Source organism: Telmatherina bonti (genome assembly GCF_933228915.1).
Source record: "Telmatherina bonti genome assembly, chromosome: 5".
In the NCBI taxonomy this organism is placed as follows: domain Eukaryota; kingdom Metazoa; phylum Chordata; class Actinopteri; order Atheriniformes; family Telmatherinidae; genus Telmatherina; species Telmatherina bonti.
The window spans coordinates 40,439,809-40,452,748 of NC_136623.1; the positions used below are offsets into that span (position 1 = coordinate 40,439,809).

The 12,940-nt window shown below is 46.1% G+C and overlaps 1 protein-coding gene across 2 annotated transcripts in view; it reads right to left on the reverse strand.

The window, feature by feature from the left end:
• The window catches only part of dyrk1b (dual-specificity tyrosine-(Y)-phosphorylation regulated kinase 1B), a 65,565-nt gene that overhangs the window by 27,708 nt on the left and 24,917 nt on the right, over positions 1-12,940 (reverse strand). The window contains exon 1 of one of the 2 annotated variants that reach the window (XM_079240463.1): positions 10,302-12,278. The exons of the other annotated variant lie outside the window; for it this stretch is intronic. Within the exon in view, the coding sequence (XP_079096589.1) occupies positions 10,302-10,404 (103 nt within the window). The 5' untranslated portion in view covers positions 10,405-12,278. Of the gene's footprint in view, positions 1-10,301; positions 12,279-12,940 lie in introns of those variants that run through there. 2 annotated transcript variants of the gene reach the window in all.

Genomic DNA, 12,940 nt, shown 5'->3' on the forward strand with positions numbered 1-12,940 from the left:
AGGATGACACCAACGCTGGTTAACCAGCACTGCAATTCCACCACCCTTTAGCTTTCCGCTGTGTTGTCTACTGCGGTCTGCACGGACCGTTTTAAAGCCCGGTACAGACACATTACAGTCAGGGATGTGTTCATGCAGCCATGTCTCGGTGAAGCACATAACACTGCATTCTCTGTATTCTTTCTGAGATCTTGTTAGCATCTTCAGCTCGTCCGTTTTGTTAGCTAGCGATCTCACATTACCCATGACGACGGTCGGGAGAAATGATTTAAATCTCTTTCTCCTCTGTCTCACTCCCGCTCTGCATCCTCTTCTCTTTCTTTTTAACTCCATCGGGATTGGATGTGTTGTTTCACTGATAATCCTGATTTGGGAGAGGTTCATCAGTTGATCCCGATTGTAAACAAGTCTTTCGTTGTCATGGAGACAAGCCTTGAAAGAGCAAAAATATGCAGAAAAATCTTCCTTGCAACACACCCTCCAAACTGGCATGAAATCCTCAGAAAAAAAAATACCTAATTTGAGGTAATATCTATGCAAGAAGACTTTGTACTATTTAAAAAAAATCAAGATAGCAAGTCAGAGCTACTATAATCTGCTGCCAACAGACGGCGCAATCTAGAAAGATAGATGAAAATCGATAATAATAATAGGACGGACGGACGGACGGACGGATAGATAGATAGATAGAGCGTTCTGCTAGCATCCACAGTTACAGTAATATAGCCGTTCTGCTAGCATCCACAGTTACAGTAATATAGCCGTTCTGCTAGCATCCACAGTTACAGTAATATAGCCGTTCTGCTAGCATCCACAGTTACAGTAATATGGCAGTTCTGCTAGCATCCACAGTTACAGTAATATAGCCATTCTGCTAGCATCCACAGTTACAGTAATATAGCCGTTCTGCTAGCATCCACAGTTACAGTAATATGGCAGTTCTGCTAGCATCCACAGTTACAGTAATATGGCAGTTCTGCTAGCATCAACAGTTACAGCAATATAGCCATATTGTAGACATGCTGCCAGGCGTTCACAACTTGTTTGATGTTGATCTTAGGGCATATTCACACTGCGGCTGTTTGGTCTTCTTAAACCAGACTGTGGTCAGATTCCAGGAATATTATGACTTGTTTGCTGCAGTATGAACACCAGCCAACTGCTTGAAAGCTGGGGGTTTGCTTTACTTGTAAACATAATTTTCAGCGACCAAATAGAAAGTAATTTCTGCCAACCGCAACAAATCATGAAGAAGGAGGAAGTCATGCAGATTATTGTTTAGGTAGGAGGAAAAACAAAACCAACAGAAAATGTATGTAATGTAAGAGGAGTTATTATATCTAATGTGACTGATGCTGTGTTAATTTGCTCCTGGGGGGCTTTATTCATTTGACTGTGAGAATGCTGCATAAAGTAGATGTCATCCACCATCCTGGTTCTAGCTGTTTTCTCCAATCCTGAATCACAGAAGCAGTAATAGAAAAATGTCTGTGGCTGTGCTGAACGGGATGGTGAGAACTGTCCCTGTAATAAGTGCAAGGTTTGAAAATACTCCTGCAGGGCTTCATAATAAAGGCACTAAATCAGTTAAAAAAAACACAAACAACTCATGTCCACAAAAAGAGAAAAATCTTAAAATTTCTCAACTCACCCACATTTAATAAATATTTGCATGATATTTAATTTTGCATTTTTACCTGGAAAATGCTTTGTGGGAGTTTGCCCCATGGAGAAAAGTTGTTCTACTAACGATGTGACGTTTTCCAGGCGGTTTGGTCCACCTGAGTTAAGTGCAAATGGAAGGTGTGAAACTCTTAAATCCACACCCAATCACAACGAGACTCCTGGACTATTGTGGCTGAGACTGAGGACACGTCCACATCAGCCGTTCTGAATCCGAGTCCGTTTGCTGGGAAAGTCACTTCGTTTGGGGAAATGTGCCAAAAGAATTCTGATTCAGACCAAAGAAGCGACTCTGTCCACCTACAAACGCAGGTCAAATACAGGAAGTGGACTACAAACCAAGTCCCTTCCTGCATGTGGCGTAGCATTGCATTGTGGGTAAATCCATAGCGATGGCGTTAAGGGTCCTCTGCCTCGTCTGGTGTTCATACTGCGTCCATTGTTGCAGTGGATTTCTGCAGTATACTTGCATAAGACACAATAAAAACCCAAAACAGCCATAGTTTGGTCTCCATGTTTAACTGGCAGGTGGAGGAAACAAGAGTTTTCTTCTTCACGCCGGTCTGGTCCTCTCTTCTGCTAAATACTAGTGCAGCGCCACCTCTGGTGGGAATTAGGACTGCACAATCAGATTTTACATTCAGACTAATTTAGTCTGAATGATTAAGACTTAGATTCACTCGGGCAGAGAGTCCACCCCACGCCAGGCTGCACCTCAGTGCACCAGCCGCGCTCCCCGGGGCACAAGACCCCCCCCCCCCAACACACAGACACACTAAGCGGCCACCTCTGGTGGTGAAGAGTAAAGCGTATGTGGAAGTGCGTAAAGCTACAGTTCCCCCTTCATCCACTAGGGACTGCAAAACAAAGCAAATCCCCATAGACTCCCATGTTAAAAAGACCAACTTCACAGCAGGAATAAACATGTTTACAGCAGGAATAAACATGTTTACAGCAGAAATAAACATGTTTACAGCAGGAATAAACATGTTTACAGCAGAAATAAACATGTTTACAGCAGGAATAAACATGTTTACAGCAGAAATAAACATGTTTACAGCAGAAATAAACATGTTTACAGCAGGAATAAACATGTTTACAGCCTGGTAAAAAACATTTTAGGTTTAATAGGTCACGTTTACCTTCATGACAACTGTGGGGGGAGTGAATTTTTTTCTAACTCACCCGTTTAAAAGTAATTTAATCTCGAGTTCGGCATATTTAGGGGCATGTCCTTTTGATTGACAGGCACCCTATCTCCCGCTTCAAGTCAGAAGAATGTAGAACCACGGTTTTTAGTCGGTTAACAACATGACTTAGCTTTAGCCCGCTTACCTCCGTTAGCTGGTTAGCTCCTGTTATCTTCGGGTTAGCTTGGTTAGCTCTTAGCTACAGAAAGCTCGGAGTTCGCTCGATGTCAATCATCCTACAGGAAACCTACGGGTGACGTCAGGGAGGCTCCGCCCATCTTTTATATACGGTCTATGAGACAAACACACACATACTCCCTTCCTACACACACCCTACCCGCCCCATCCATTACACATGCTCCATCTCACACCCCCCTTGCCCCCTGCCTCCGCTCACATGCTCCCCGATGCACAAATACATACCCCCTAATAGGGCTGGCAATATACTGAATATACTCTAGATATAGTGGCTAGTCCCCTGTGCGATATAGAAAATGCCTATGTTCGTCATATTCGAGTATCCTGTTGTCATGCAGGTGTTTTTAGCTGTGGGCGGGGTTTCCTCCCTCCTCCTCGACTCTGCACCGCTTTGCACAGAGAGTTAAAGCAAGCGCACCTCGTTACGTACATAATGTGAGCTTTGTGCTACGTCATGAGAGGCAGCGTGTAGCCACTGTTGCCACCTTGGCGACTTTATCGCTAAATCTGGCGACTTTTTTTGTGAAAAACGACTAGCGACAAATCTAGCGACTTTTACAGGAGTTATTGGAGACTTTCCTGGTGTTTTGGCGACTGACTTTAAAGCGCATATTGTAAAGTTATTGTCAGAAGGAGAGTCTCTCCCCGTCCTAAAGCACTCAGTCGCTCCGGCTGCAGCTGCAGCCAGTCAGAGGAGCAGAGAGGACACCTGCACGACTCCACCTACAGTCACAATGAACAGCCAAATCCGCCACTGATCCCGCTCTGGATTACAGAGTGGGACGTAAATTACAACGTTTTTCACGTCATGCAAAAATAATTCATTCTATTTAATTACATTCACAGCCTCTGTCCCTTACTCACCTCATCCACTGTGTGTGACACAAGCATATTTATCTAGCTCCTCATGTCTCTAGAAAGTACAGAAAGGAGTGGGAATCAAACCCTGAATTAAAAACTGGCTGAAGCCGTTTATTGGAGACGATACGAGGACATTCTGCCTGGATTATGACTGATTTCTACGCTAAACTCTGCGATTAAAAAAATACACGACAACTCAAAAACGTATCCATAAAGCAAAGCCTTATAATAGTTCATCATTTGAAAAGTCCCCCCTAGAGCACCTATTTTCATACGTTGCATTTATTACATCATGCAAAGGCACTTTATTTTGTTTTAAAATGACATGTTTCTGCCACTGCTTTAACTGTTCAATAAATACAGTTTTGATCAGTTTGCTTCGTTACAATTTCATCCTTTTGGCATGAGTGTTTAAAATCAGCATATCTTGATGCAGTATGAACAATTATGTTTTAAAAGAGACACAAAATCATCTTACTGATGTGATTGTATGCACCAAAGCATTCATTCAAGGCTGAGGTAAATATCGAGATATATATCGTATATTGTGACATGCCATAAAAATATCGGGATATTACTACAAGGTGATATCGCCCAGCCCTACCCCATAACACCCCTCACTTGCTCCCTTTCTACACACCTCGATACGCACCCCCCTTCTCACCCCCAGTTCACACACCCGCACCACACCTCAAATCACCCCCTCCTCTCTACCCACACGCACCCCAAATCACTTTTCCGTCTCCATTCATACCCTACTCCTATATACTGATAGCATCCATAGCATAGCATGGTCATAGCATCCATAGTTAGCCACGTTGCTAGCATCCATAGTTAGCCACGCTGCTGGCATCCACAGTTAGCCACACTGCTAGCATCCACAGTTAACCACGCTGCTGGCATCCATAGTTAGCCACGCTACTAGCATCCATAGTTAGCCACGTTGCTAGCATCCATAGTTAGCCACGCTGCTGGCATCCACAGTTAGCCACACTGCTAGCATCCACAGTTAACCACGCTGCTGGCATCCATAGTTAGCCACGCTACTAGCATCCATAGTTAGCCACGTTGCTAGCATCCATAGTTAGCCACGCTGCTAGCATCCATAGTTAGCCACGCTGCTAGCATCCACAGTTAGCCACGTTGCTAGCATCCAGAGTTAGCCACGCTGCTAGCATCCATAGTAAGCCACGCTGCTAGCACCCATAGTTAGCAACGCTGCTAGCATCCATAGTTAGCCACGCTGCTAGCATCAATAGTTAGCCACTCTGCTAGCATCCATAGTTAGCCACCTTGCTAGCATCCATAGTTAGCCACGCTGCTGGCATCCATAGTCAGCCACGTTGCTAGCAATCATAGTTAGCCACGCTGCTGGCATCTATAGTTAGCCACCTTGCTAGCATCCATAGTTAGCCACGCTGCTGGCATCCATAGCCAGCCACGTTGCTAACAATCATAGTTAGCCACGCTGCTGGCATCTATAGTTAGCCACGTTGCTAGCAATCATAGTTAGCCAAGCTGCTGGCATCCATAGTTAGTCACGCTGCTCGCATCCATAGTTTGCCACGCTGCTAGCATTGCACACCTGTAAATGCAGGTGTGTAACTATTTACAGCTGAAGCCAACATGATAAAGACCGTAACGACAGGTGGACCAGAACCGGGACAAGGTAGGTTCACGATGGTTGCATTCCAGTCACAGGAGGGGAAGCTTCCTTCTCCGTGCACGGAGCACAAACCTTCCTGTCACATATCTAACTGCAGGGATCTCAGACCCAACACGCAGGAAAACAGCAGGCGGTGCGACCAAACAACAAGTCCCGCCTGCCGGAGGACCATGTGAGTCCAGAACCGACTCAGAGGCAACAGCAAGGGTTTAATTGGGGGCTCTGCGATGGAGGACAGGAGCAGAACTAGACCTGGGGAGTTACACAACTTTAGGACAGCATTTGTTTCAGTCAGTAGATCCAGACCAGTAGATCCAGACCACGAGGAGAATCAGGAGTAATTACTGAAAGACTGGAAGGAAGGAAAATAAAATAAACAAACCAGTGAAGTCAGTAAATGAAGAGGACCCGTGGAAGTCAGGAAGAAGTTGGTGATAAACCGACTAGAACTCTTACTGGTAAACAGTCTTCTCCAGTCTGACCTTCTGGAAAACTCTGCGCTGCAGCTCAGGACGAAGACATAGCTCAGAACCCTTTCCCCGACCCGTTTTAACTGGTCTGATCCACACGGACCAGAGAAGCAGGACGTCTCACAGAAAGTAAGAAAAACCGGCCCAAGTCGGAAAACTGTCCTAGGATTGTTCCCGAGACGGAGCCGAGGACTTCCAGAAACCTGAGCCAAGAGAACGAGGGGTTGAAGTGAAGCGAGTTATTTTTGCTCTCTGAAACGGATCCAGATCCGTTTCAGAGAGTTCTCTAACTGGGGGATCCCCACGAGGATCCCCCAGTTAGAGAACCGAACCTGATAATAGAACATATAAACTGTAAAATCATAAAAATATCTGTAATATAAGAAATGTCAGTGATCTCCTACAGGGAAGGTTTGATGTATGCTGGGATTAACGTTGCATGGGTCAGGCTGACCTGGAAGCTGAAACAGACGGATGTCGCGTAAATCTGACAGTCACGGATGTCGCGTAAGTCATGTCGTGTAAATCTGACAGTAACAGATGTCGTGTAAATCTGACAGTAACGGATGTCGTGTAAATCTGACAGTAACAGATGTCGTGTAAATCTGACAGTAACAGATGTCGTGTGAATCTGACAGTAACGGATGTCGTGTAAAAGTCTGACAGTAACAGATGTCGTGTAAAAGTCTGACAGTAACAGATGTCGTGTAAATCTGACAGTAACAGATGTCGTGTGAATCTGACAGTAACGGATGTCGTGTAAATCTGACAGTAACAGATGTCGTGTGAATCTGGCAGTAACGGATGTCGTGTAAAAGTCTGACAGTAACGGATGTCGTGTAAAAGTCTGACAGTAACGGATGTCGTGTAAATCTGGCAGTAACAGATGTCGTGTGAATCTGACAGTAACGGATGTCGTGTAAAAGTCTGACAGTAACAGATGTCGTGTAAATCTGACAGTAACAGATGTCGTGTGAATCTGACAGTAACGGATGTCGTGTAAATCTGACAGTAACAGATGTCGTGTGAATCTGACAGTAACGGATGTCGTGTAAAAGTCTGACAGTAACGGATGTCGTGTAAAAGTCTGACAGTAACGGATGTCGTGTAAATCTGGCAGTAACAGATGTCGTGTGAATCTGACAGTAACGGATGTCGTGTAAAAGTCTGACAGTAACGGATGTTGTGTAAATCTGACAGTAACAGATGTCGTGTGAATCTGACAGTAACGGATGTCGTGTAAAAGTCTGACAGTAACGGATGTCGTGTAAATCTGGCAGTAACAGATGTCGTGTGAATCTGCCAGTAACGGATGTCGTGTAAAAGTCTGACAGTAACGGATGTCGTGTAAATCTGACAGTAACAGATGTCGTGTAAATCTGACAGTAACGGATGTCGTGTAAAAGTCTGACAGTAACAGATGTCGTGTAAATCTGACAGTAACAGATGTCGTGTGAATCTGACAGTAACGGATGTCGTGTAAAAGTCTGACAGTAACGGATGTCGTGTAAATCTGGCAGTAACAGATGTCGTGTGAATCTGACAGTAACGGATGTCGTGTAAAAGTCTGACAGTAACGGATGTCGTGTAAATCTGGCAGTAACAGATGTCGTGTAAATCTGGCAGTAACAGATGTCGTGTAAATCTGACTGTAACGGATGTCGTGTAAATCTGGCAGTAACAGATGTCGTGTAAATCTGACTGTAACAGATGTCGTGTAAATCTGACAGTAACGGATGTCGTGTAAAAGTCTGACAGTAACGGATGTCGTGTAAATCTGGCAGTAACAGATGTCGTGTAAATCTGGCAGTAACAGATGTCGTGTAAATCTGACAGTAACGGATGTCGTGTAAATCTGGCAGTAACAGATGTCGTGTAAATCTGGCAGTAACAGATGTCGTGTAAATCTGGCAGTAACAGATGTCGTGTAAATCTGACTGTAACGGATGTCGTGTAAATCTGACTGTAACGGATGTCGTGTAAATCTGGCAGTAACAGATGTCGTGTAAATCTGGCAGTAACAGATATCGTGTAAATCTGGCAGTAACAGATGTCGTGTAAATCTGGCAGTAACGGATGTCGTGTAAATCTGGCAGTAACGGATGTCGTGTAAATCTGGCAGTAACAGATGTCGTGTAAATCTGACAGTAACAGATGTCGTGTAAATCTGACAGTAACGGATGTCGTGTAAAAGTCTGACAGTAACGGATGTCGTGTAAATCTGACAGTAACAGATGTCGTGTAAATCTGACAGTAACGGATGTCGTTTAAATCTGACAATAACGGATGTCGTGTAAAAGTCTGACAGTAACAGATGTCGTGTGAATCTGACAGTAACGGATGTCGTGTAAAAGTCTGACAGTAACAGATGTCGTGTAAATCTGACAGTAACGGATGTCGTGTAAAAGTCTGATAGTAACAGATGTCGTGTAAATCTGACAGTAACAGATGTCGTGTGAATCTGACAGTAACGGATGTCGTGTAAAAGTCTGACAGTAACGGATGTCGTGTAAATCTGGCAGTAACAGATGTCGTGTGAATCTGACAGTAACGGATGTCGTGTAAAAGTCTGACAGTAACGGATGTCGTGTAAATCTGGCAGTAACAGATGTCGTGTAAAAGTCTGACAGTAACAGATGTCGTGTGAATCTGACAGTAACGGATGTCGTGTAAAAGTCTGACAGTAACAGATGTCGTGTGAATCTGACAGTAACGGATGTCGTGTAAAAGTCTGACAGTAACAGATGTCGTGTAAATCTGACAGTAACAGATGTCGTGTGAATCTGACAGTAACGGATGTCGTGTAAAAGTCTGACAGTAACAGATGTCGTGTAAATCTGACAGTAACAGATGTCGTGTGAATCTGACAGTAACGGATGTCGTGTAAAAGTCTGACAGTAACGGATGTCGTGTAAATCTGACAGTAACAGATGTCGTGTGAATCTGACAGTAACGGATGTCGTGTAAAAGTCTGACAGTAACGGATGTCGTGTAAATCTGGCAGTAACAGATGTCGTGTAAATCTGACTGTAACGGATGTCGTGTAAAAGTCTGACAGTAACGGATGTCGTGTAAATCTGGCAGTAACAGATGTCGTGTGAATCTGACAGTAACGGATGTCGTGTAAAAGTCTGACAGTAACAGATGTCGTGTAAATCTGACAGTAACAGATGTCGTGTGAATCTGACAGTAACGGATGTCGTGTAAAAGTCTGATAGTAACAGATGTCGTGTAAATCTGACAGTAACAGATGTCGTGTGAATCTGACAGTAACGGATGTCGTGTAAAAGTCTGACAGTAACGGATGTCGTGTAAATCTGGCAGTAACAGATGTCGTGTGAATCTGACAGTAACGGATGTCGTGTAAAAGTCTGACAGTAACGGATGTCGTGTAAATCTGGCAGTAACAGATGTCGTGTGAATCTGACAGTAACGGATGTCGTGTAAAAGTCTGACAGTAACAGATGTCGTGTAAATCTGACAGTAACAGATGTCGTGTGAATCTGACAGTAACGGATGTCGTGTAAAAGTCTGACAGTAACAGATGTCGTGTAAATCTGACAGTAACAGATGTCGTGTGAATCTGACAGTAACGGATGTCGTGTAAAAGTCTGACAGTAACGGATGTCGTGTAAATCTGACAGTAACAGATGTCGTGTGAATCTGACAGTAACGGATGTCGTGTAAAAGTCTGACAGTAACGGATGTCGTGTAAATCTGGCAGTAACAGATGTCGTGTAAATCTGACTGTAACGGATGTCGTGTAAAAGTCTGACAGTAACGGATGTCGTGTAAATCTGGCAGTAACAGATGTCGTGTGAATCTGACAGTAACGGATGTCGTGTAAAAGTCTGACAGTAACGGATGTCGTGTAAAAGTCTGACAGTAACGGATGTCGTGTAAATCTGGCAGTAACAGATGTCGTGTAAATCTGACTGTAACGGATGTCGTGTAAATCTGACAGTAACAGATGTCGTGTGAATCTGACAGTAACAGATGTCGTGTAAATCTGACTGTAACGGATGTCGTGTAAATCTGACTGTAACGGATGTCGTGTAAATCTGACTGTAACGGATGTAGTTACTCCAGGTGATTCTGCTGTTGTTAAACTGGTCTGATCTGCTGGAAACCATACCGTACGTGGAACCTGAACTAAGATGAGCTGTTAGTTGAACAACATCCAGTTTCTGCTTGCTTTGAACGCTGTGTTTGTGTATGCAATTGTGTACTGACTCTTGTTCTTGCGAAGCAGTGCTGATGTGATCCAAGGCTCTGATTGGACCATCCTGCAGGAGGGTACAGTCTTGTCATCCACCGCTGATGATGTGACAACCATGGAAACGCCCGGCAAGAGTCCACACCAGCAGGGAAATGAGTTGACACGGTTCTGACAGGTCGATGGAACTCCACTGGCTAACTATCAATCCCAGAGTTCGCTTCAACTTTTACATCCAACTGAACCCCAGAGTTTGCTTCAACTTTTACATCCAACCGAACCCCAGAGTTCACTTCCACTTTTACATCCAACCGAGGAAACAAAGCTGGAAATGGTGGGAAACGGACCGACCAATCAAAAGGCACTTTCTTCTCTGGCTCAGTTTGTTTGGGACTGGTTTCTAAGGCAACCAACTGGTGTACAGGCAGCTTGTCTCTGAAGTAAAAATATAAAGACGTAATCTCTCTTTCGTGGATTTGCACTATAGATATAAATCTTTCATTCTACATAATATATATCTACATACATAGTTTTAGTGTGTTAATACGGGGCAGGAAGGAAGTAGAACATTTCGTTTGTGGGATCAATTTTCTCCTGCATTCTGTCTGTGGGCTGGTGATGGATCCTTCTTTTTGCTTTAATCCAGATGAGTCTCCGTGGGTTATAGACTCTACAGTAAATTCACTCCATCTGGAGACAATCTGAAGCGAAACACAGCTGCTGATTTATTCATCATGTCATTCTGACGTCCAACAGGGCTCCAGGACAGCCAAGTGTTCATGACCCCCCCTCAGACTTCAGGATTACTCAACCAGAGTCTAACGATCAGGATGCTGCTTCTTCTTCCAGATGACCTGCACGACACGTGGACGCGACCGGCTGGGCTACCCTGACCCACCCAGCATGCTGCCAGGTGGGCGAAGCAGGAGGTGCAGCGGCTGCAGGGAGGAGGAGAAGGAGGTGAAGGGGGAGTCGGGTTTCCAGCTGCCGCTTTTACCCCATCCCTCACCCTAAAAATAGCTCCAATTACCGAGGCTTTCTGGGGCCTGGTGGCCGGGCGGACGCACAGATGGACTCACGGATTAATCCGGGTGGGAATTTCAGCCAACCTGCTCCAGCGGGGCCACGGGGCCCGTGGACCCGTCCGGTCCCACTCACACCTCCCCGCGGGGGGGCTCCTGGCCGCTGGGGGGGGGGATCTCTACAGCAAACAGCTGCATAAACACATGTAAACAAATAAACTTGTTGATCCTTCAAAGTTCCTGCTGGGTTTCCACGAGCACACACACACGCTTCGTCCCTCGTGCAGATAAAAGTTCAGAAACAAAGGGTGGAGAAGCTTCGATCCACGCCAGGGGGGTCCACGCAGCCCTTTGCGTGCAGGTGCAATCCCGGACAGGTCCAGGAGGGATCAGCTCCGGGTGGGATCCCGGACAGCTCCAGGAGGGATCAGCTCCGGGTGGGATCCGGACAGCTCCGGGTGGGATCCCGGACAGCTCCAGGTGGGATCAGCTCCAGGTGGGATCCCGGACAGCTCCGGGTGGGATCCCGGACAGCTCCAGGAGGGATCAGCTCCGGGTGGGATCAGCTCCAGGAGGGATCAGCTCCGGGTGGGATCCGGACAGCTCCGGGTGGGATCCGGACAGCTCCAGGTGGGATCAGCTCCAGGTGGGATCCCGGACAGCTCCAGGAGGGATCAGCTCCGGGTGGGATCAGCTCCAGGTGGGATCCCGGACAGCTCCAGGAGGGATCAGCTCCGGGTGGGATCCGGACAGCTCCGGGTGGGATCCGGACAGCTCCGGGAGCAGAGATCGGAGCTGCTGGAAGTAAACAATGGAGGCGAAGCGGGGTTCCGCTCCGTTCCGGCGGCTCTCGTCGCGCCTCTATGGCCGCCTACAGACGCTCTTCTCACCGCTGAAGGCTGAAGTACTTTCCCCCCCGAGATGGAAACCTTCAGAGGGGCTAAACTGAGTCATGTTTCCCATTCCCTGCTTCTCCGTAGACGGAATCTGTGCTGCCTCCCCAACGGCTCCCCCACCCCGCCAGCAGGACGCTACCACTGCGGACGGAGGGGGGTCCGTCCGGATCCGCTTCGCACTGGACCGGATAAACACCCACAGAAAGGCATGGTGGATTAAGAGGAAACACAGATAAACATACATTCTGTCTAAGACTTCACACCGATCCTCACTCCCGTCCCAGCCGCCTGCATTAGGTGTTCCGGGAAGTAATGCCTCCCTCTGCCCGCTGTGGTCCGCTCCAAGCAAACCTCTCCCGTCCTGTCCATTTATAGTAACAGCTGGATATATATACTGGAACTTTATATACTGGCATAGATGGACAGTCTCTTCTATCGCCTTAAAACTATCACACAAGCACAACTTTCACACATTAGACACTTTCTGGGAGCTCTGAATACGGGTTTAATGAAGTTTCCAGAGTGTAAAGTGTTCCGTAAATGCATGTTTTAATCTAAAACATGGCGTAGCTTTGACATGACCCGCATTCAGCTGTGGCTTTGAGGGGTTGGGGGAGGGGATCACGCTGTTTAACTTCCCCTCATATGCAGGAGATCCCGCCAACTTTCTTATTTAGAGTTAAAACGGCTCATCTGAACAGAAGAGGACACACAAAGACGGACTTTGTCCAGCCTGAA